A 21,519-nucleotide genomic window follows, 5' to 3' on the forward strand; every position below is an offset into this window, starting at 1 on the left:
ACAACCGGTGCAGTATTCCCATGGCCACGTGATCAAAATTCAGATGCCTGGCATGTGACTCATATTTATGATGGTTGCAGTGTCCTGAAGTCACGTGATTCCCTTTTGCGGCCCGAGGTGGTGCAGTGGTTAGGGTGCAGTACTTCAGGCCACTTCAGCTGACTGTTATCTGCAGTTCAGCGGTTCTAATCTCATCAGGCTCAAGGTTGACTCAGCCTTCCATCCTTCTGAGGTGGGTGAAATGAGGACCCAGACTGTGGGGGCAATATGCTGACTCTGTAAACCGCTTAGAGAGGGCTGAAAGCCCTATGAAGCGGTATTTAAGTCTAACTGCTATTGCTATTGCTAAAAGTCCACGGGAAGCCTGATCCACTTAACCAACAGTGTCATTCATTTAAAAACTGCAAGGATTCACTCAACCACTGTGGGAAAGGAAGGTCATAAAACGGGGCAAAAACTCAACTTTACAAACTCGCTTTACAAAAAAATAAAAACCCTCACAAACAAATGTATGTTGACTCCCCTAACAATACAAACGTTGGCCTCTGTTGCGGTCGTAAGTCGAGGACTACATGTATTTGAAGTCGACCCGCAAACAAGGGAATAGCGGGTCAGTCTATCCTTCGTTAGTCTACATATATTGTTTTTCTCTCCCTCTCCTGGCCGTTTAATTCTCTACTCTCAAATGATCCTTTCAGCTCCGCCCCGTTTGGCGCGCTGCCTGCCGAGATGGGAGGGGGGACGGAAGTGGGCGGAGAGGCCGCTTCCGGTCTGAGCGTGTTGGCGGGATAGCGCAAGCAGTGCGCTTCATTCCGAAGTAGCGCGTGGCGCAGCCAAGATGGCGGCCGGGACAGGTGGGTGAGAGGCGCGCGTCCCGGCGATCTCGCCTTATTTTTGCGCCCTCAGGATTTCCAACATTTGCCGACAGGGAAGAGGCGGCTGGGTGTATGTGTGTGTGTGTGTGTAGGCGTCCTTTTCTCCTGAACCCTCCGACGAGCACGACCCCGTTTCTTGGAAAGGCCCGTGAGGGAAGGAGGGCAAGCACGTGCTTCCCGGGCGCGCGGGGGAAAGGCACTCTGTGCATGCACAGGAATCCTTGGGTGTGTGGGGGGGGGGGGCGCAAGATGGGTTGCAGAAACTTCCCCAACGGGGCTTTGGAGAATTGGGGAGTTTTAGGGGGGGGTCTCTTGTTCTTGGGGGAGCGAGCCCGAATTTCCCCCTTGCAGCGCCACACGGGAAAGCTCCGGCCTCTCCCCCAGGGAGCTTTTCTCTCCACCCAGAATGGCGATTTCGTGACTGGCTTGGAAAATCCATGCTGGAATGTTTCGTTATTGCTCCTCTTATTATTTTATCCCTCGTGTGTGTGTTTGTAATTAGTTTCATTATTGTTCCTATTGTTTTATCTCTCCTTTTATGTGTGCGTATACATTATCTATCCTATCCATATCATTTCATTTTTGCTCCCTTGTGTGTGTAATTTAGTTTCATTGTTGCTCCTATTATTTTATCCCTCCTTTTATGTGTGTCTATACATATGTATATATATTTATTTCATTTCATTATTGTTCCTATTTTATCCGTGTGTGTGTAATCATTTGGTTTCATTATTGGTCCTATTATTATTTTACCCCTCCTTTTATGTCTACATGCGTGTGTGTTTCATTATTTCTTTTAATTATTACTTCTATTATTTTATCCCTCTTACACACACGTGTGTATGCGTGTGTAGAGATAGGCTTGGAAACTTAATGCTGGGATGTTTTATCATGGCTCCTATTATTATATCCCTCCTTTTATGTGTATATGTGTGCATATTTCATTATTTCGTTTCATTATTTCTCCCATTTTATCCCTCCTTTTATGTGTATGTGTATACATTTACAGATATGTATATGTTTATTTCATTTTATTAGTGCTCCTATTTTATCCCTCCTTTTGTGTGTGTGTGTGTGGCAGCAAATATTCCTAATGTTCTGGCCTCCTATTTTTCCCAACAACAGCCCTGTGAGGTGGGGTGGCTTGAAAGAGGGTGAATGGGAGAGTAAAGTCACCCATTGGGCTTTGATGTATTTGATAGTATGTATTATCGAGTTTGGATGAATGCTTTGCAATGCTTCCCTGCTCATTACTACTCTCTTTACCCTGCTTTTGGACAAGGTTAACATTCTAATGTAAGTTGTTTGCAAGGTATTGCAATTTTGTTGGTGTCATCCCAAAGAGTTAGAAGTTGATGGAAAGAGGGGGGGTAGACACGTGGTTGGGCCTGGTAGGCCATTTTGGAAGATACATCTTTACATTGCAATCCACCAAATGTGTTGATGCTAAAAATTTTACCGTGAATATATTTATCCTCTCCGTATATATTTATTAGGAGTTTGAAATGAAGAACCTTCTCTAAAATATAAGTTCTCCAATTTTTTTTCCATTCTCTTTGATCCCTAAACATCTGGTTTAGGGATCAAAGTTGGAAGTTCTTGTTAAAATAGAAAGGTGTGTTGGATATTGTTGGCTGCCTTGAGATATTTGTTAAAACAATAATGGGGGGGGGATACAAAGTAAATAAAAAGTTTAGTACTATCCTCATTCATCCAGCTTTTTGCAGCTCTATATTAAAATAATGTGTGTAAATCCCATCAGCATTAATCCAACTACTAAAGTTTAGTTTTGGTAGACCAGTAAACAGCATTTCCGGATATGGTTCTATCTTTTAAGTTTGCAACAGATGCTAATTTTTATTGATTTTTATGCCACTGTAGATGCAGTTCCTAAGAAACATAAGAAGAAAAAGAAGTCTTTGCCGGATGAAGATGTTGCAGTGAGTTGGCCAATTATTATAGTTTGCCAATTTATGCAGCAAGCTGTTTTAAGCCCCAATTGTGTGTTCCCAAATAAATGTATAATTTAACTTGCCTTTACTGGAACATTGATGCTTTATTAATCCCACAACACAAAGATTAGCACTTCTACAATATCGTTATCTACTGATCCCATGTTTATTTTTCTGTAGTAATACATTCTCTCATGTGTCCATAATGTGTATATACATCCTGGGAAAGAATTTGTTACAGGTAGTCTTCAACTTACGACCAAAGTTCAGCCCAAAATTTCTGTTACTAGGCAAGGACATTGTTAACTTGAGTTGTCCCATTTTATACTTTTTCTGCCATAATAGTTGTGGATCACTGCAGTTCTTAAGTGAATCGTGCAGTCATAAACCAAATCTGGATTTTCCCATTGACTTTGCTTGTCAGAGGCCAGCTGAAAAGATCACAAATGGTGATCGCAAGACCATGCAACTATCATAGGACTAAATGCCAAGTGCTCAAATTTTGATTAGGTGACCTTGGGATGTTGCAATGTCATAAGTGTGAAAATGGGACATAAGCCTCTTTTTCAGTGTCCTTGTAACTTTAGATGGCCATTAAACAAATGGTTGTAAGTCGAGACTACCTGTACTATTCTCTATTCTACTAGCCAGTAGCTTCCTATCTGACTTTTATTTTTAAAAGTACTTCCTGAAGCACAGCGAGAGAAGTTTGATGATCTGAGTGTTAATGGTTTTTTCATTTCTAGTTTAAGCAAAAGTAAAGTTCCTTTACTTTTTTTTACTTTTACATGGTGGCTCAGTGGCTAAGACGCTGAGCTTGTCGTTCGGAAAGGTCGGCGGTTCGAATCCCTAGCGCCGCGTTACGGAGTGAGCTCCCGTTACTTGTCCCAGCTTCTGCCAACCTTGCAGTTCGAAAGAATATTAAAATGCAAATAGAAAAAATAGGAACCACTTTGGTGGGAAAGTCACAGTGCTCTGTGTGCCTTAGTCATTCCAGCCACATGATCATGGAGATGTCTTGGGACAGTGCTGGCTCTTCAGCTTTGAAATGGAGACCAGCACTGTCCCCTAGAGTCAGGAACGAGGGGAACCTTTACCTTTAAAGTTCCTAGAATCAAAGTCAACTTCCGACTTCATTGATAAGTCTTTGGGGCTTTCTTGGCAACCATTTAGAAATGGTTTTCCATTCCCTTTTTCTGGCATGATGGTTTTTGGTTTCCTAATTTAGCCTGCAGTCATGGAATTCCTGTCTCCCATTCAGCTCTGATCCCTGCATAGCTCTTTAGCCTCACCAGATGGCGCTACCACATTTCCTTACTGAAAACTGCCCCTTTGCAAGTCATTAATGAATAATATGATACAAGCGTGTTTCATCTCTTGTGTTGGAGAGGCAGTTTACCTTAAGTCCAATCTTAGCTGCAAGACAAGTTTTTCGCATTCTTGTTCACAGTCCCAGTTATTAATCTATTAATTCAATTGTTTTTAGGATATACAACATACAGAAGAATTCCTTATCAAACCTGAGTCAAGAGTGGCCCAGCTGGATACATCACAATGGCCTTTGCTTCTCAAAGTAAGATAGTTATACCAGTGAAGTAGGTTGCATTAATGCCAGTGTGACATTTTTTGTGCAGACACAAGATAATTTACAACTAAAAAAAACAAATCTCCATTTTTAAGAGTAAATTTTAGGTATTGCTGTTTTTATGGAGCTGACAGTGCATATTATGCTCCAAAGAATTTGTGTAGAAGGGTAGATAGGTTTCAGAGCAAGGCAATTTGCTGAGGCTTTTTGCCAAGTAAGATCAGACGTATAACATCTAATAAACAAAAATCATATTTCCCTATGAACTAAATATAATTTTGCTTTGTTTTGTAGAATTTTGACAAGTTAAATGTGAGGACAGCGCACTACACCCCACTTCCTTCTGGCTGCAATCCCTTAAAAAGAGAAATTGCTGAGTATGTAAGGTAAGATTGTGTTACACGATATAAAACCATCTTTTCTTCCAACCCATCACCAAGAAGGTTTCTTCAGCAACTTTTCTTACAGAATTTCGGAATCACAAAGGGCTATTAATCTTCTCTCCTTGGGTTTTCAGTACACCAATTTTTACACATGAGTTTCTATATAATGGTTACCCAGTGATAACATTTCTTTATAACAGTTGACAGTTTGGCAGAGAATAACCTATTCATTGTTGTGGCACATAATGTTTATCAGTTGGCCAAATCAAAAAATACAGAAACAAAAGGGAATCTAGTTTAATATTTTACAGATAAATGTTCATTACGGCTTAAAGTTACAATGAACCCTGTAATGTGCTTGAAATCTTTTTTGGGGGAAGCATGGATGCCTTCAAATCTATCTTGACAGCTGGCAATTGCCTAGATTAGTCCCTGCAGTTTTCTTGGCAAGATTCCATAAGTGATTTGCCATTGCCTCCTTCCTAGGGCTGAAATATTGGGACTGGCCCAAGGTCACCCATCTGGCTTCTTGCCCAAGATTGGCACTAAAAGACGCAGTCTTCCAGTTGCTAAGAGCCTCAGTGATGCAGTGGTTAAAGTGCAGTACTGTGCTGCCTGCAATTTGGCATTTCGAATCTCACCAGGCTAAAGGTTGACTCAGCCTTCCATCCTGGTAGATAAAATGAGGACCTAGATTTTTGGGTGCAAGAAGCTGACTCTGTAAACCACTGAGAGAGGGCTATCAAGCACTGTAAAGTGCTATATAAGTTTAAGTGCTATTGCTAGACTTATACTTTAAACATATTGTTAAATGCTTTTTGTTTAAGTCATCTAATCGCCGATTTTTGTCCTAGGACGGGCTTCATCAACCTGGATAAGCCTTCCAACCCTTCCTCCCATGAGGTTGTGGCCTGGATCCGCCGCATTCTTCGTGTTGAGAAGACAGGCCATAGTGGCACATTGGACCCCAAAGTTACCGGCTGCCTGATTGTGTGCATTGAGCGAGCAACCCGTTTGGTCAAGTCTCAGCAAAGCGCAGGTATATCATCTGCTTTGTGTCTCTAGTCAAGAAAGAGAGTGCCTTCAGTCTCGTGATGGAACATTAAAATCCAAGTGGCCCCTCCTTACTACTCTTCTGTCATCTTCCAGGCAAAGAGTATGTGGGAATCGTTCGGCTGCACAATGCAATTGAGAGTGAAATGCAACTTTCGAGGGTAAGTTTTGGCCAGTCAGGAAGTGAAACATTCACCAGTTGTCTTCTATGTCTAGCTTTAAACTGTTTCAACTCCTGCCCTCAAGATGACATTATAGGCCACTCCACACCAGAACAACTAGAAACAAGGACAGTTTTTCCCTGAATGCCATCACTACTAAACAAATAATACCCTCAGCACTGTCAAACTATTCATTAAGGCTGCATTACTATTATTATTATTAATCTTCTCATCATTCCTATCACCCATCTCTTCCCATTTGAGAAGTTTGTTGCTTGTATCCTTACAATAGTTTCCTAGTATGATTTCATTGCTTATTTGTACCCTATGACTATCATTAAGTGCTGCACCTTATGATTCTTGATAAATGTATCTCTTCTTTTATGTACACTGAGAGCTTATGCGCCAAAGACAAATTCCTTGGGTGTCCAATCACACTTCACCAATGAAGAATTCTATTCTATTCTTATTCTATTTTCTATTCTTATTCTGTTCTGTTCTGTTTTCTATTCTTATTCTATTCTATTCTCTATTCTATTCTTATTCTATTTTGTGTTCTTATTCCATTCTATGAATGGGAATGTCATTTGCACCAGCAAACCATAGTTTGAACTTAGAATGATTAGGGATAGAATAGAAGGGCTTATAACCATGCTGAGTTTTGATGGGCATTTCAACATCTCCAGGCTTAAACCACCACTCTGTCCATGTTTGGTCTTCTTTAATTTGATGTTTACTTGAATCAATTGAAGGTTTAACTAAACTTTTACCTTTGCTTCTGAGCTGCTTGACATAATGCTATTTTATTTTATTTTTCTTTCTGTAGGCAATAGAAACCTTGACAGGTGCCCTCTTTCAGAGACCTCCCCTCATTGCTGCCGTGAAGAGGCAGCTGAGAGTCAGAACCATTTATGAAAGCAAACTGGTTGAATATGATCCAGAAAGAAGACTGGGTAATGACATCCTTTTTCCCCCCACTCAGGGAAAAGGGTGGTGGTGGTCCTTCTGGAACCCAGCCAAAAATAAAAGCCCCATTCCTGTCCCCCCCCTGCAGCTCTTTCCCTGCGGTTTAACCTTCCAGATCTTTCCCTGGAGCTTAGCTTTCGAAGGCTGCCTTTGCAGTAGCTTTGCTCTCCCTCCCACCATTAGCATTTTCTGAGCCAAATGATGTAGAAATGATGACATAGCCCATCGTGCAAAGATGACGTTTCATCTATCACCCAATTCTGATGGCTCGAATTGAAAAAGTCTGCTCGTAATTCCTACTGATCAGGTGGTGATATTCTTCGCTTCGGCATCAATGGGTTTTTTTTCCCCTCCGCCCCTTTTCCAGGTATTTTCTGGGTGAGCTGTGAAGCCGGAACCTACATCCGGACGCTTTGCGTGCATCTGGGTTTGTTGCTGGGAGTTGGCGGTCAAATGCAGGAGCTCCGGAGAGTCCGCTCCGGGGTCATGGGAGAGAAGGTGGGTCAAGGATGTAACCTGTCAAGGAAGTGCCTGATCTACCCAAAGGGTTGAGTTCAGTTCAGGGTTCTCCCCCCTGTGCTGGTAATTAAACTTTGGGACAGTAAATAGTTGGGAGAATGTGGGGGTAGAAAGTTTCATTTTTCTGCCGGTACACCTCTCTCAACACACAATATTACCCTGTTTCCCCCAAAAATAAGACCTCCCCAAAAATATTGCAACACAGCAGCAGCCATCTCCTGCACCAAGACCTCCCCAAAAATAAAGCCAAACGCTTATTTCAGGGGTCAAAAGAAAATAAGACCCTTGTCTTATTTTCGGAGAAACACGCTATACAGCATCCAAATGAGTCCATAGTACATAGAATTACACAGAGTCCCAAACAAAAAAACATGAAGTTAGGATTTTTCCTCCCTTATTTCTTATTTTAGCCCAGTGGTAGTCAACCTGGTCCCTACCGCCCACTAGTGGGCGTTCCAGCTTTCATGGTGGGCGGTAGGGGTTTGCTATAACTCTGCTTTATAAATTTTATAAAGTTACTTCCCTACTTTATAAATCACCATTAATATGGAAAATTTTATTACTAACACAGATACAAAAGTGGGCGGTAGGTATAAAAAGGTTGACTACCCCTGTTTTAGCCTGTACTGGTGCAGTGGCTTAGAGGTGGAGCTCTCACCTCACAATCTGGAGGCTGTGAGTTTGATTCTAGGTAGAGGCAGGTATTTCTCTCTGGGCACCCTGAGACTATACCTGCTGAACAGAAACTCCGTATTGGTGACAGGAAGGGCATCCGGCCATTAAAACACTCTGCTAGCTCCGCTCAGTTGCCCAGACTTCACCATGCAAGGGATTTGGGGGTCATTAGAAGAAGATGATTAATTACTTTAGCCTGTAGTAGATTTTACCTTGGTTTTTAAATCTTTTAATAATATACACTAAATTGCCGAAAGTATTCGCTCACCCATCCAAATAATCAGAATCAGGTGTTCCAACCACTTCCATGGCCACAGGTATATAAAATCAAGTACCTAGGCATGCAGGCTGTTTTTACAAGCATGTGTGAAAGAAGGGGTCGCTCTCAGGAGCTCAGTGAATTCCAGCATGGAACTGTGATAGGATGCCACCTGTGCAACAAATCCAGTCGTGAAACTTCCTGGCGCCTAAATATTCCACAGTCAACTGTCAGCTGTATTCTAAGAACGTGGAAGTGTTTGGGAACGACAGCAACTCGGCCACGAATTGGTAGGCCACGTAAACCCATCCAACATCAGCGTGTGACCTCACAAATGCACTTCTGTTATAGCTGCAAAGGGTGGACCGACGTCATTGAACCCTATGGATTAGGAATGGGATGTCGCTTACAGTAAGTTCATATGCGAGTAAAGGCAAGTGAGCGAATACTTATGGCAATATAGTGTATGTGCATGTTAGTGTTGTGTAGGTATGTGTGGAAAGGATCCATTTTAAAAGAGAACAGAATTCCAGCTTTCTCTTATGAATAATTCAATTGATTTTGACTTCTATAAAGTTGCTAGAAGGATCTCCAATAACCAGGGGCTGGCGTGGATTTGCTTTTAGGACCATATGGTGACCATGCACGATGTGTTGGATGCCCAGTGGCAGTACGACAACAATAAGGATGAGACTTATCTCCGGAGGGTGATCTTCCCTTTGGAGAAGTTGTTGGTTTCACACAAGCGGCTTGTTATGAAGGACAGCGCGGTAAGTGCCCTCTGATAGCATTCCAGTTGGTGGCTTGGAACTGTAGTCCCCTTTGGCTCAGCCTGATCTGTCTTTCCAGGGGGGGTTGCTTAAAAGGAAAAGGAGAGGCAGTTGATTGCAGACTGCTTTGGCCTTATACACCGGGGGTGTCAAGGCTCAGGGGCCGGATCCAGCCTGCACTGGAAACAGTGAAGGATTGGCCCGTAGTGCCTCCGCCAGCAAAAACAGAGCTGTGTACAGGCAGAGGGTTGCAGGAGGTCATCGCAGTCGAAAACGGAGCTCGGTAGCCCATTTTTCTGCTGGCATAGCACTCAGGCCATCACAGGAGCCCCCAACACGAGTGATGTTGAGCTTCCATCCCCCCCTAAAGGTCAAACACAACCCTGAATCGAGTTTGACACCCCTGTTATACATGTAATATAATAAAATAGCAGAGTTGGAAGGGACCTTGGAGGTCTTCTAGTCCAACCCACTGCCTAGGCAGGAAACCCTATACCGTTTCAGACAGATGGCTGTCCAACATCTTCTTAAAGACTTCCAGTGTTGGGGCATTCACAACCTCTGGAGGCAAGGTGTTCCACTGATTAACTGTCCTCACTGTCAGGAAATTTCTCCTTAGTTGTAAGTTGAAATGGCCCAGTGTAAATCCAGAACATAATTAATTGTGCTTGGGAATGTTTCCAGGCCAGAGATGGAATCAGTTGTTGCTTTTTTTTTACACACAAGTTGAGTTGCTTTAATCTGAAATAAGTTCAAACTTGTTTATGTAAAGTGGCGTTTTAGGGAAGCTGGGAATTTGTGCTGCAGCAGCCTTTTTTTTTTTTTTGAAGGGCCCTGTTCATTTTCTTGAACGTAAGTTTTGTGACTTTTCTCTGAACACATGGCCACACATTAAAAAATGAAATTCTGAAGCTTCCTCTCAAAAGAAATTATACGCACACGGACATGCATACATACATACGCACATGTTTTCATTCAGGAATGAAAAGTGGTGCAGGATTAATTGAGGCAAGATTATATGTTTTAGCTTTCCTCTGTGCTGCTTGTGCGCAGTGTTCAAAGCTATGAAAGGCGATGGTGTTGTGCGTTTGCAAGGCTTAGAAATCAAAAGGAGCAATTCTGGCTGAAATGTAGAATTCCCTGCTAAGCCAGTCGCTGCTTTTCATTCAGGTGAACGCGATTTGCTACGGTGCAAAGATCATGCTTCCTGGATTACTGCGGTATGACGATGGGATTGAAGTCAACCAGGAAATAGTCGTCATCACCACAAAAGGGGAGGCGATCTGCATAGGTAAGAATGGAAACTTTGTTACTTCCAGGTGCTTTTCTGATGAATTCTTCCCAATCACATCTTTCCTTCCAGAAGCCTATGGAGTTTCTTTTTATGCGATTATAACTGATTTTTCTGGGGAGTGATGCAGTGGCCTAGAGGTGCAGCTCTCACCTCACAATCAGGAGGCTGTGAATTCCATCCTAGGTAGCGGCAGGTATTTCTCTCTCTCGGCACAGTGAGTAAATATCAGCTGCGAACTCTGCATTGGTGACAGGAAGGGCATCTGGCCAGTAAACACTCAGCCCCATTCAGTTGTCCCGACTCCACTCTGCTGCAAGGGATTACGGGATCATTAAAAGACAAAAACTGATTTCCGGGCAGTATACTATAAGATTGGTTAGCAATGCAAATCAAAAATAAATTAAAGAATGCTAGTGACAAATAATTGCTCTATTCAGGGGTTTAAATTACTTAATTTCTTTACTATTTGCTACTTTGAAGTTCCCTGGTAGATAATGTAATTACATCTTTAAAAGGTATTTTACCTGTAGAGAGCCAGATTGTTTGGCGGTTAAGGCATCAGGCTACAAAATGGACACAGGAGTTCTAGTCTTCCTTAGACCCAAAACCAATTAGATGTTCTTGGGCCAATCACACACACTTGACCCTAGGAGAGAGGCAAAAGTTAGCAACTTCGGAAAAATCATGTCAAGAAAACTGCAGGAACTTGTCCTGCAATCTCCCAAGAATTGGGCATGATGGAACAGGGGGGGAAAAAAACTTGTGTTTGCCTGCTTTTGGATGTAAAAATGCAACCACAAAGATCACGTAAAATGATGCTATAAATTTTATCTTAGGCATTTAGGCTAGGCGTTTGTTTTGGACAAAGTAAATGTGTTTCTGTTGCTATGGCACAAGGGGGAAAATTGCAGGATTTATGAATTGTGAAGAGCTGCTTTTCCTGCAGATCAGAAATAAGATTCTGCTCCTCCTCTCCCCCCCACCTTTTCTTGATTCTCACAAGGCATGTCTCTATAGCTGGCAAAGCTTTGTGTGCCCTTGCTCAGCTTTGAAACATGTCCTCTGCACACACACTGCATTTGCTCAGGCTGTATGTGAAATGATGATGAAGTTTATCCATTCTCTGAGTGCAGCTTGCTCTGCCCTTCCTGTCGCGTCGAGGCTTCAGTTCTGAGGCCTCGACGTTCCGTGGCTTCTAAACACCTTCCAGGCTCCCAGTGTTCTACTGGAAGTTGTGGGGATGTTTGGCTGGCTGCTGACTGGAACTGGACAGAGGAAGCAGAGCCAGACCCCTTTTCTATGGGGCCTGACTCAACAAAGAAGAATGAAACTGTCTGATCACATCTTGCTCTGACGGTCCTTTCTACAATGCCAAATCTAGAAATACGGGGGGGGGGGGAATGATACAAAATACTTCTGTCCTTGACTTATGACCACAATTGGGGCCAAAATTTCTGTTGCTAAGAGAGAGACTTATTGAGTTTGCCCCATTTTACGACCTTTCTTCCCAAGGCTGCGTGAAGCCTTCTTGGTTAGGAACGCTCAGCTTCTCTTTCTCCCTTTTCCTTCAGCTATTGCTTTGATGACCACGGCAGTGATCTCTACCTGCGACCACGGCGTTGTAGCCAAGATCAAGCGTGTGATCATGGAAAGAGACACTTATCCTCGCAAGTGGGGGCTTGGTCCCAAAGTAAGTTCTGGGTAGACCCTGGGTTACTTGCCTTTCTTTGAAGGACCAGCGGATTCTGGGGTCCTGGATGCTCTGTCTTGTAAAGTTTAAATGCCCTCCCTCAGATCATGATGATGTTACTTAGTCAGGTAATGAAATGTCTGCGAGTGAAGAGCTGAGCTCAGGGACTGCTAGGTCACCATAGTTCAAGCCTCTTCTGTTGGATTCTAGAGAGAAAATATGTTTGGTTCTCTGTAGCAACGCTGTCCAGAAATAAGAGAGACTTTCGGTCATCCATTTTTCAGGTCTTTAGCGATGCACTTGGGGTGTTGCCATCCTCCGTATTTGGTCTCTTTCCCCTGGACTTTTTAAACAGGGATATCCTTTGAGCTTTTGAATTTTTTTTAAAACTTGACTCAATTTGAGGGGCAGCCCTTGACACTCAATCTTTCTTGGTGAGCCAAATGATGTTTAAATAGCTGAATGAGCACTCTGTGCAAAGATGACACCCATCTATCACCCAAAACTGATGGCTCTCCAGCATAGACTGAGCATGCAAGAGTTGGGAGATTTCAACTCACTTAAAGCCATCCTGCGCTTTTGGACATCCGTTTTACCCAAGGAGCTCTCACCGCCTTTAAAATGTGGCGGCAAACTGGATGTCCGTTCAGTATTTATTTTAGGACATTTATTTTTGCATAGCGTATCAGCCAAAGGCAGTGTTGAAATTGGAACGGTCTCCTTTTTCCCCCCGTCAGGCTTCTCAGAAGAAGATGATGATCAAGCAAGGATTGTTGGATGCTCATGGCAAACCTAACGAAAAAACTCCACAAACATGGAAAAAAGACTACATAGATTATAACAGGTAACTATTGCAGCGCTTCTGTTTTAAGTCATAGCATTAGCACTTAAGACTTCTATACCACTTCACAGTACTTTGCAGCCCTCTCTAAGTGGTTTACAGAGTCAGCCTATGGCCCCCAACAATCTGGCTCCTCCTTTTACCGACCTCGGAAGGATGGAAGGCTGAGTCAGCCTTGAGCCTATCAGGATCGAACTGCTGGTAGTGGGCAGAATTAGCCTGCAACACTGCATTCTAACCACTGGGAAGGGAGGGAGGGCAGTAGCAATAGCACTTAGACTTATATACCATTTAACAGTTCTTTTACAGCCCTCTAAGCAGTTTACAGAGTCAGCCTATTGCCCCTAACAATCTGGGTCCTCATTTTATTTACCTCGGAAGGAGGCAAGACTGAGTCAATCTTGAGCTGGTCAGGATCGAATTGCTGGCAGTGGATAGAAGGGAAAAAGTACTTAGATTTATATAGCGCTTCACAATGCTTTTATATCCCCCTCTAAGCGGTTTACAGAGTTGGCCTCTTGCCTCCAACAATCTGGGTCCTCATTTTAAGCACCTGGGAAGGATGGAAGGCTTAGTCAATTTTGAGCCTGGTGAGGTTTGAACTCCCAAATTGCAGGCAGCCGGCAGGCAGCAGAACTAGCCTGCAGTACTGCACTCTAACCACTGCGCCACCTTAGCTCTTGCTGGTTGGCATGCTTGTTTCTAGCCTCTTAAGTCAGTAGCACTAGAAAAGCAAGGGGGGGGCTGCAGATGGGAGCTGGTCCTTTTTGGTTTGGGTGGGCAGGCAGTTATCCCTTTTTTGCCTGCTCTCATGGCTCTAGAGGGAGTCAGCCTGCTATATGAATCTGGGAAAGGTGCTTCCTGGCTCCCTGCATGTGGGTGTCTTATTTACGCCAGCTTCCCAGACATCACATTTCCCCTTCAGGATAAAAATAGGGCAGAGCAGGGTGGATTTGTCACTTCATCTTAACCAAACTCCCGTTTCTTCGCAGGGTTTCTGTAAAGAAAGAGACAGAAGAGAAGACGGAGCCAGAAGAGATTCAAGAGCAGCCAGAGAGGATACCAAAGGTTGGTTGATGGATTCCAAAGTGTTTCCAATTATTTTAAGCATGAAATCTCTTTTGTTTCAAACGTTCAGCAATGTGCTGAGCTTTGAGCAGACGTTCTTTGAGTTTGAAACAAAAGACTCGAAAGATGTTAAGTTTTGCATGCTCAGATCAGCTTGAAACCAAATGATTTGCAAAGCTTCAGTTTGTTGTGGCCCACTGGCGGCCAGTAGAGCTGGCAGCAGAGTCGGACAGTGAGGAGGTTGGGGAGGAACATGGGCCAGTCTTGGGGGTTGAGGAAACCTCAGATGAGGGCTCTGCGTCGGAGGCAGAGGGGGAGCTAGATAGCAGTGAGGCAGAGGAACAGCTGGAGCCTGTTCCCAGTGCACACACGGGCAGAGCTGCCAGAAGACAAGAAAAACTCAGAAAGCAGGGTTGACTTAGGAGTAAAGCCACATCTTGGAGGTGATGGCCCTTCCCATAGGAAACCAAAGAGGAACGAATGGGGAATGGGCTTTTGCAGGAAACAATTCGTTCATTCAGTTGTGTCAAGAGTGGAAAGTTCTGTTTGTGATTATAATTCCTTTAATTCCCAGTCGTGTAAATAAAAGAGGTTTTACCAGGACCAAGACTTTGCTTCTTGCTTTCTAAGGAAGCCTGGGTCAGAACACAGTTCCATTTAAAAAAATAAATAAATAAAATAGAGCAGATAACCAGAATTTATAAATCAGAGACACAGCCTATTCTGTTTCTGAAAGAGCAAAAGCAGCAACTCAGATGCAGAATAGGCTGCTCTGGCCAGAAAACCTCTGATGTCCTTGTCTTGTTTTCTCAGAAGAAAAGAAAAATCGAGAGCGATGGAGATCCAGAACCAGTAGCTTCAGCTCCTCCGGCCTCTCCGGAGGAGGAGCAAGCAGAGATGAAGAAGAAGAAGAAGAAAAAGAAGGAAAAGAGGAAGATGGAGTCTGCGGAGAGCAGCGGAGAGTTAGTTGAAATGGTAAGTGCCCACGTAATCCATTGCCATGATTTTGGCGATCTCTTGGGCCGCGTGGTTAAAAGAGCAGCATCCCTCTTCTCCAGCTGATGGCACAGGAGCGTCCAGTAGTGGGTTGTTATGCCTTTTATCTGCCCAGAGACTGAGTCATAATTGAAGCCACGCCTCCAGTCCTCTCTTGCTTGGCCTCAATTCCAACTCAGTCTTTGCCTGATAGGGCATACATGGGCGTGTTAATTGTTGGTGAATATTTCAGTCGTTGAAAATCGATTAAGTCTAATCACATGTTTAATCAGGCCAAAGCAAGTTGTACAGGTATTAGTCCTCAAATGACCGTAATGGAGGTTGCCCAGCATAGTTGTAACTCGTGGTGGACGTTAATTGAGTCACCTACATCATGATATTTTTTTGCAGTGGTCCTTAAATGAACCAGTGGATTGCTATGGGCATGTTTTTGTCCAAATCGTTGTGAAATGCAATTATGGGATGATACAACTTGGCCTAAATGCTGCCAGGTTGCTAAGCATCCAAAGCGTTGTAAAGTTGCCATGGTGAGGAAAGGGAGGGAGCACATTCCACGCATACTTTTGGCTAGAGTCTGATCTCAGGTTACCCCAGCAGGTTTGCAAGGGGTGCACCTCACTGGGGAATGTGATTTATGACACAGACTGAGGGGGGAGGAACTGGGGTAAAGTTCAGCTATAATTCAAATGAGGCTCAGATCTGACTGCAATAAGATCTTTCCAAAATGGTGCTCCTAATAAATGACTAGCTTTCTTTTGAAACTTGGCTCGAGAATCATGAATCAATTAGGGCATCTTTCGGAAACCTGACACAAAGTGTGGTCAGGTGACAGGACAGGAGGAGGGCAACTATCAGAATTTTGAATCTAGGTTCTAAATATCCCCTGGGAGGCCTTTCAGAAGGTCGAATAGTCACTTAAGTGAACGGTCATCTAGATTACCTGTTACGGCATTTTCATATCGCCTTTGTAATTTTTTGGGGTGGTTTAGCCAGATATGCAAATCCTAGAAAGGCCTATGAAAAGCAGATAATTCTATAATGCACTGAAAATATCTGCAAACACTGTAGGATATGACAGGTTTTAGCTGTGATGGTCCATTCACAAGAACAGGGCCTGCATGTCCAGAGCAGCATCCGATACAGCAATAAAAGGTTTGTAAAATGCAACAATTGCATTTTTTTCCCCCAATTGCCATGCCAGATTAAAAGCCTTCAAGCTAATTTCAAATTACTTTAGTTGGCAACCTTGGGAACTAAACCTTGGAAATAACATTGGAATCTTTGGGTTCTCCAGGGAAGAGTGACAGGGATTCGGGTCTCTTGAGCTTCTTGTCTTCTTCCCCTAGGTCAGTGATCTGAGTGTGAAAAAGAAGAAGAAGAAGAAGAAACGAGAAGAAATAGAGGAGAGTTCAGAATGATTCCTCACTACCATCTAAAGCCAGCAGACCGGAACAGTTTGGGAAGGCAAAAAAAAAAAAAACACACAAAAGCCTTCGCTGAAAAAAATGCAGACTGGATCACACAGCTTGTCCTGATTGCTGTGCAAATTATTGGGGTGGGCCAAGGGTGGCACCCCCTCTCTGTCCTGTTCTAAGGATAGTTTTGAGATAATTGAGGCAGCCGACTCGCTCCCTGGTCCTTGGGACTTTCAAAGTAGTATCCAGGAGATGCGATACTCAATTTTGGCACTGTTAGCAACCTCCTTTTTGTATTTTATCTGCCCAAAGACCTGCTGAATGTTGGTGAAGGTTTAAGAGGAGAAAGCGGTCAAGCCAGGTATTGTCAGATGCTTCGTTTTAAAACGTTTTTGTAGCCTTTTTTTTTTTTTTTTTACTTGCCTTGATTCCCTTCAGAACAAATCCAGACATTTCCCACTTGGGGCTAAAGCTTTTTGTTCATTCGAAAATGAACTTGCGCTAACTTGTATCGACAGGGAAGGAGGACATCAGCCATCAGGTCTAACTCAGAATTCAAAAATTTATTATTCCCCCCCCCCCTTCCCAAACAAGTTATCTAGAAGAGGGTTGTGAAAATCAATCTCTGTGCTAGCAATTGTAGTTGAGACACGGCATCCTATTCAGCAGGATGGTCTGGTGCGGTCTTATCCCGTCCTCCCTTCCCAAGGCAAGAGTACCAATGCTACTTTTAAAAAGCTTTTTCCAATTAAAAGTTCACATATCTGATTTCAGTCGTGCTTTCTTTGGCTGGACTAGGCTACTGCAAAACTCTATGGAGAAATGGACAGCTGTTGAGATAAGAGAGGCCCAGAGGAATGGTAGCATTCCCCCCCCCCCCTTTCTCAGAATATAATGTTGGCGCCCTCAAATTACAACCATCACAGAGCCTGGAATTCCCATTGTAAATTGAGGCACCAATCCAATTTCACAACCTTTTTTTATTTTTACAATGTTGGTTAAAAGAAACTCCATGGTCATTAAGCAAGACAATGTATTTCTATGAGCAATTTGGGGGGCAGAAAAGACCAGCTTTTAGCAAAAAAAGGAAAAATAAATGATTTGTGTCACTGTGGCACATTACAGTTGGCTAGAAAAGTGATCCAATTGCCAAGCATCCAAAATGAAGTGTGACTGCAGGAGGGCTGTTTAAACTCCCCAAATCAGGTCGTCGGTACTATTTTTTGGATGGGGTGTGGTCGGTCGTAACTTCATATAGTTGCCAAGCAACTGGTCATTAAGAAAAGACTGACTATCTCATCAGCAAGATTTGTTGTATTAATGTTGCTGAAAAGAGAATGGTAGTATCGCCATAGTTTCTGGGAGTTTGAAGTCCACACACCTTAAAATTTTCCAAGAGTGAGAAACACTGCCGCAGTGTTTGCTGGTTTAGCTAACTGCAATGTGTCTTAACCAAGAGGAACTATTCTATGCTTCTTCGGGAGTTCGATAACATCCCTTGGACTCTGCAAGCTGCTACATATTTCATTGGCTTGCAACAGTTTTGTGCCGTTTAGTAAAATTTGTTGGTCTGTTAACATTGCTATCGTTTTCAGTTCTCTTCCGCCATGGTCTAACATTCCCCTCCTACAGCGTCAAAATCTACCTTCAGTTTCCAATGTTCATAAAAAACAGACTCGTGAGCCATGTTTTTGAATCATATTTTATTGCTGCTTATTAAGTTTTCCCTGTAATGGATTCAACCAAATGTTTTTATTGCATGTTTGTCTCATATATTTTTTTGGCATCCTCAAGAGCATGGGATTTAACACCTGGTCATCCATGCTCCCTTCTGCTTATCCCTGTTAGTTACAAAGGTATTGAGGGACGTACCCCTCCTGATGTGCTTGGGTGCAGTGGTAGAACAAACACTTTGTGACGGAGGCAAAAAAAAAAAGGCTAGTTGAACAGGACGTCCAACATCAGTTCAGAGTTCTCTGCCCTTCCCCAAAAAATGAGTGAAGGGAGTTAAATCTCATTCATGCAGAGGTTTGGATGGCGCTTCTTGTCACAAATGGGGGAAAAGAACAGAAAGACAGGAAAATGCGTTGGCATGAAAACACAGCTCTTAACATTCACGGCATTATGGCTTTTACCTAGAATGTGTTTCTAGTATCCCTGTTTAAAACCTTATTGATAGCCGAAGAGCGGTATATTCTGGGACCGTCCCCTGCTGCTAACATCTGCAAAGAAATGGAAATACAGAACAAAGGAGGAGCAAGCCGCACACACAGATGCTCTTCTGAGGATATTTGCAGCTGGAAGGACTGGACTCTTCGTCCCAGCAGTAACAGGCGATGGGGCAGCTCCGAGAAGGTTGCGTATTGGGCAGAAGCGTAGAGCAGGGAAGAGGCCGATCCTTTTACTGTCCTCGACATGCTGCAATGAGGCGGCCTTAAGTAGTGCCCGCCAGCTCAATACACCCAAGAAACTGGCACCCACTGTGGGGAGCTGCATGCCCGGTCGAAAGCTGCCTGCAGTTGTTCGAGGCTCTCCTCCACACCGTTGTTCACCAGCACCAGATCAAAGTAATGGGCATATCTGTTCTGGATGGCCTCTGTGTCCTTCTGAAGTTGCTGCAAGGTTTCTATCTGTAGAGGAAGACAATGACACGTGGGAGGTCATGGCATGCAGATATTTTGCTTACAAGTCCTGTGAAGAAATGATGTTCAACGGAAGAAAAATACACCATCCATAAAGACCATCGGCCTTTATAAGCCAACTCCTCTGTGTCTTCTATCTATAGATTCATTTCAATCTGGTGTATGTGTATATATGTGTGTGTGTGTCATGTATGTATATATACATATACACCATATTTTTTGGAGTATAAGACGCTTGGAAATATAAAATGCAGCTAGCAAACAAGGGGAATGGAATCTGTCTCCCAGCAATTTGCCCCTTGCAGAAAACAGCCTGTTTCAGTTTAGCCTGATTAGAAGAAAAAAATCTGCCTCCCAGCAATTTCCCTCTGCCCCAAATAGCAAGTTTCACTTTCAATTTCAAGGATTGCCATAGCTTATTGCCACCTCTGCAATTCCCATTTGCTGTAAGGAGGTAAATTGCTGGGAGGCAGAGGCCAGTGGAGGTGGGGGCAGAGCTACATCCAGTGTATAAGATGCACCCAAATGTTCACCCTCTTCGGAGGGAAAAGTATACCCCGAAAAATACGGTGTATAGCAAGTAGTCCTTGAGTTAACAACTGTAATGGCCAAGAGAGGTAAAGGTGGGCTGGTTGCCAAGTATCCAAAATATGGTCATGTGATGGGGTTGCCATCAAAATTTCGGAACCAGGGTATAAGTACCTTTTGGGGGGGGGAGTCTTGCAACTTCCTAATGGTATCTAGTTTTAAGTCAAGTATTACCTGTAATTGATTTGAAGAAAACTCCAAAAAGGTTTCAAATTTTATAATAATTTGTGTGTGTTATCTTTTATTCAACTAAGCCACGGTCAACAAAATCTTCCAAAAATCACAACGATTTTAGGTTATATATCAGGAACTTCTGACATTCAGGTGGCCACATCGGCTCTGTATGGGTGATCCACCCACGGAGGAAGGGTTGAGTAAAAAGCTATGCTCCAGAGAGCTAAATGTTAAGAAGAATTCTTCAATTAACCCCAAAGAGCATTTATAATTTCATATTAAGGCCCCACCTCTAGTTACCTGGAACCCAAACTATATCAGACATTAATACGATGGAGTGGGTCCAGGGGTATTTCACGAGAAGAGTCCTCCACTCCTCTGCTCAATAGAATCCCTTATGCCACCAGCCTTGAAATTCTGGGCTTGGACAATCTGGAATTGTGCTGCCTGAGATCTAAGCATAGTACACAAAATTGTCTGCTACAACCTCCTACCTGTCAACAACAACTTCAGCTTCAACCTCAATAATACATAGGCAAACAACTGATACAAATTCAAGGTAAACTGCTCCAAACTCGATTGCAGAAAATATAACTTCAGCCACAGTAGTCAACACCTGGAATTCTCTACCTGACTCCATTAAAGCCTCAAACCCTCACAGTTTCAGTCTCAAACTGTCTACCGTGGACCTCACCCCATTCCTAAGAGGTCCATAAAGGGGGCCTGCATAAGCGTACCAGCGTCCCTGTCTTACTATCCCCATTTAATCTTCCTTTGTCCATGTTTCTGTTCATACCTATACTTGTTAGCTTCTACATATTTGACAAAGAAACAAATACCTGATCGGCTTGCTTTGGGGGAACAACGAACACAACGAAAGGAGAAAAGTCGGCAGTGTGGATGATTTTCAGCGTCTGTCAAAAGGAAGAGAGAGTAAATTTCTGCCTTAAATAAAAAAAGATAGCCTATTTCCCTAACTTATTACAGGACTGCCTATTACACTTCAATGTTTGGGTCACTGCAAAGCAAATGGACATGGATAGGATTAATTTCCATTCTCAAACAAAGTGACGGTTGCACAGTTCTTGATTCTGACCTCTTAAAAAGAAACGTCTACCTGAATAGAAAGCACAAAGTTGGGGATAATACGAAGGAAAGTGGGGGTCTTCCATTGAGCGATGCATGCTCAATTTGCTTCCCACTGCCAATTGCTCTCCTGCACATCAATTTCCCAAGGTGCTTTCCTCGTCATTTCCCAATTGAGGAGGAATAAGTGGAAAGATCTACTATCGTACATCAAAGAAGACTCAACCATCCAGGCCAAAGGTGTCTAAAGGTTGAATTATGGCAACTGGACCAAACTTTGATCATCTGTGATGCTTCGTTGCTTGGTGAAGCTGCTTGGATGAGCAACGGAATGCCTCGGATTAATAAAAGTTTGTCCCCACTTCAATCTTTTTTTCTTGGTTATGATGTGTCTTAATATAGTCCACTTGTTTCTGCTCCCTCAATATTTATGATATTTCCTTTTTTGCCCTCTTTCCTTCCTCTTAGCACAGTGAGTATAAGGATGCTAACACATTTAACCTGCTGATTAAACGAATGACTAGCTC

At 43.1% G+C, this 21,519-nt stretch overlaps 2 protein-coding genes and 4 non-coding genes across 7 annotated transcripts in view; 5 read left to right on the plus strand and 1 right to left on the minus strand.

Moving 5' to 3' along the window:
* Positions 1–753: 753 nt before the first annotated feature.
* DKC1 (dyskerin pseudouridine synthase 1) lies at positions 754–17,270 on the plus strand. 2 transcript variants are annotated; one of them, XM_014060421.2, is made up of 15 exons: positions 754–854; positions 2,757–2,815; positions 4,314–4,400; positions 4,707–4,798; positions 5,650–5,834; positions 5,945–6,009; positions 6,836–6,962; positions 7,343–7,473; positions 9,055–9,198; positions 10,369–10,489; positions 12,064–12,182; positions 12,920–13,026; positions 14,016–14,091; positions 14,908–15,066; positions 16,434–17,270. In XM_014060421.2, the coding sequence occupies exons 1-15, from the start codon at positions 839–841 to the stop codon at positions 16,503–16,505; spliced, it is 1,560 nt and encodes a 519-aa protein (XP_013915896.2). In that variant the 5' UTR covers positions 754–838; the 3' UTR covers positions 16,506–17,270. The 2 variants fall into 2 exon arrangements, with proteins under 2 accessions (XP_013915896.2, XP_013915895.2); XM_014060420.2 differs by having other exon boundaries at positions 755–854; positions 14,905–15,066.
* Positions 7,169–7,244, plus strand: LOC148043170 (small nucleolar RNA SNORD83). The gene has a single exon (XR_015698422.1). It is a non-coding gene; the product is annotated as a small nucleolar RNA SNORD83 (small nucleolar RNA).
* Positions 7,514–7,646, plus strand: LOC148043171 (small nucleolar RNA SNORA36 family). Its single transcript, XR_015698427.1, has one exon. It is a non-coding gene; the product is annotated as a small nucleolar RNA SNORA36 family (small nucleolar RNA).
* On the plus strand, positions 11,587–11,834 carry LOC148043172 (small nucleolar RNA SNORD17). The gene has a single exon (XR_015698433.1). It is a non-coding gene; the product is annotated as a small nucleolar RNA SNORD17 (small nucleolar RNA).
* LOC148043173 (small nucleolar RNA SNORD83) lies at positions 12,621–12,696 on the plus strand. The gene has a single exon (XR_015698421.1). It is a non-coding gene; the product is annotated as a small nucleolar RNA SNORD83 (small nucleolar RNA).
* Positions 17,271–18,190: 920 nt separating the features above from the next.
* MPP1 (MAGUK p55 scaffold protein 1) overlaps positions 18,191–21,519 on the minus strand; it is a 38,416-nt gene continuing 35,087 nt past the window's right edge. Inside the window, exons 11-12 of the mRNA XM_087727454.1 lie at positions 20,746–20,820; positions 18,191–19,132 (exon numbers count right to left, since the gene is read on the minus strand). Coding sequence (XP_087583580.1) covers positions 18,956–19,132; positions 20,746–20,820 — 252 coding nt within the window. The 3' untranslated portion in view covers positions 18,191–18,955. The remainder of the gene's footprint in view (positions 19,133–20,745; positions 20,821–21,519) is intronic.

The sequence above is a fragment of the Thamnophis sirtalis genome, unplaced genomic scaffold, assembly GCF_051295495.1.
Source record: "Thamnophis sirtalis isolate CommonGarterSnake01/CBP01778 unplaced genomic scaffold, rThaSir2_p1.2 scaffold_13, whole genome shotgun sequence".
NCBI lineage: Eukaryota > Metazoa > Chordata > Lepidosauria > Squamata > Natricidae > Thamnophis > Thamnophis sirtalis.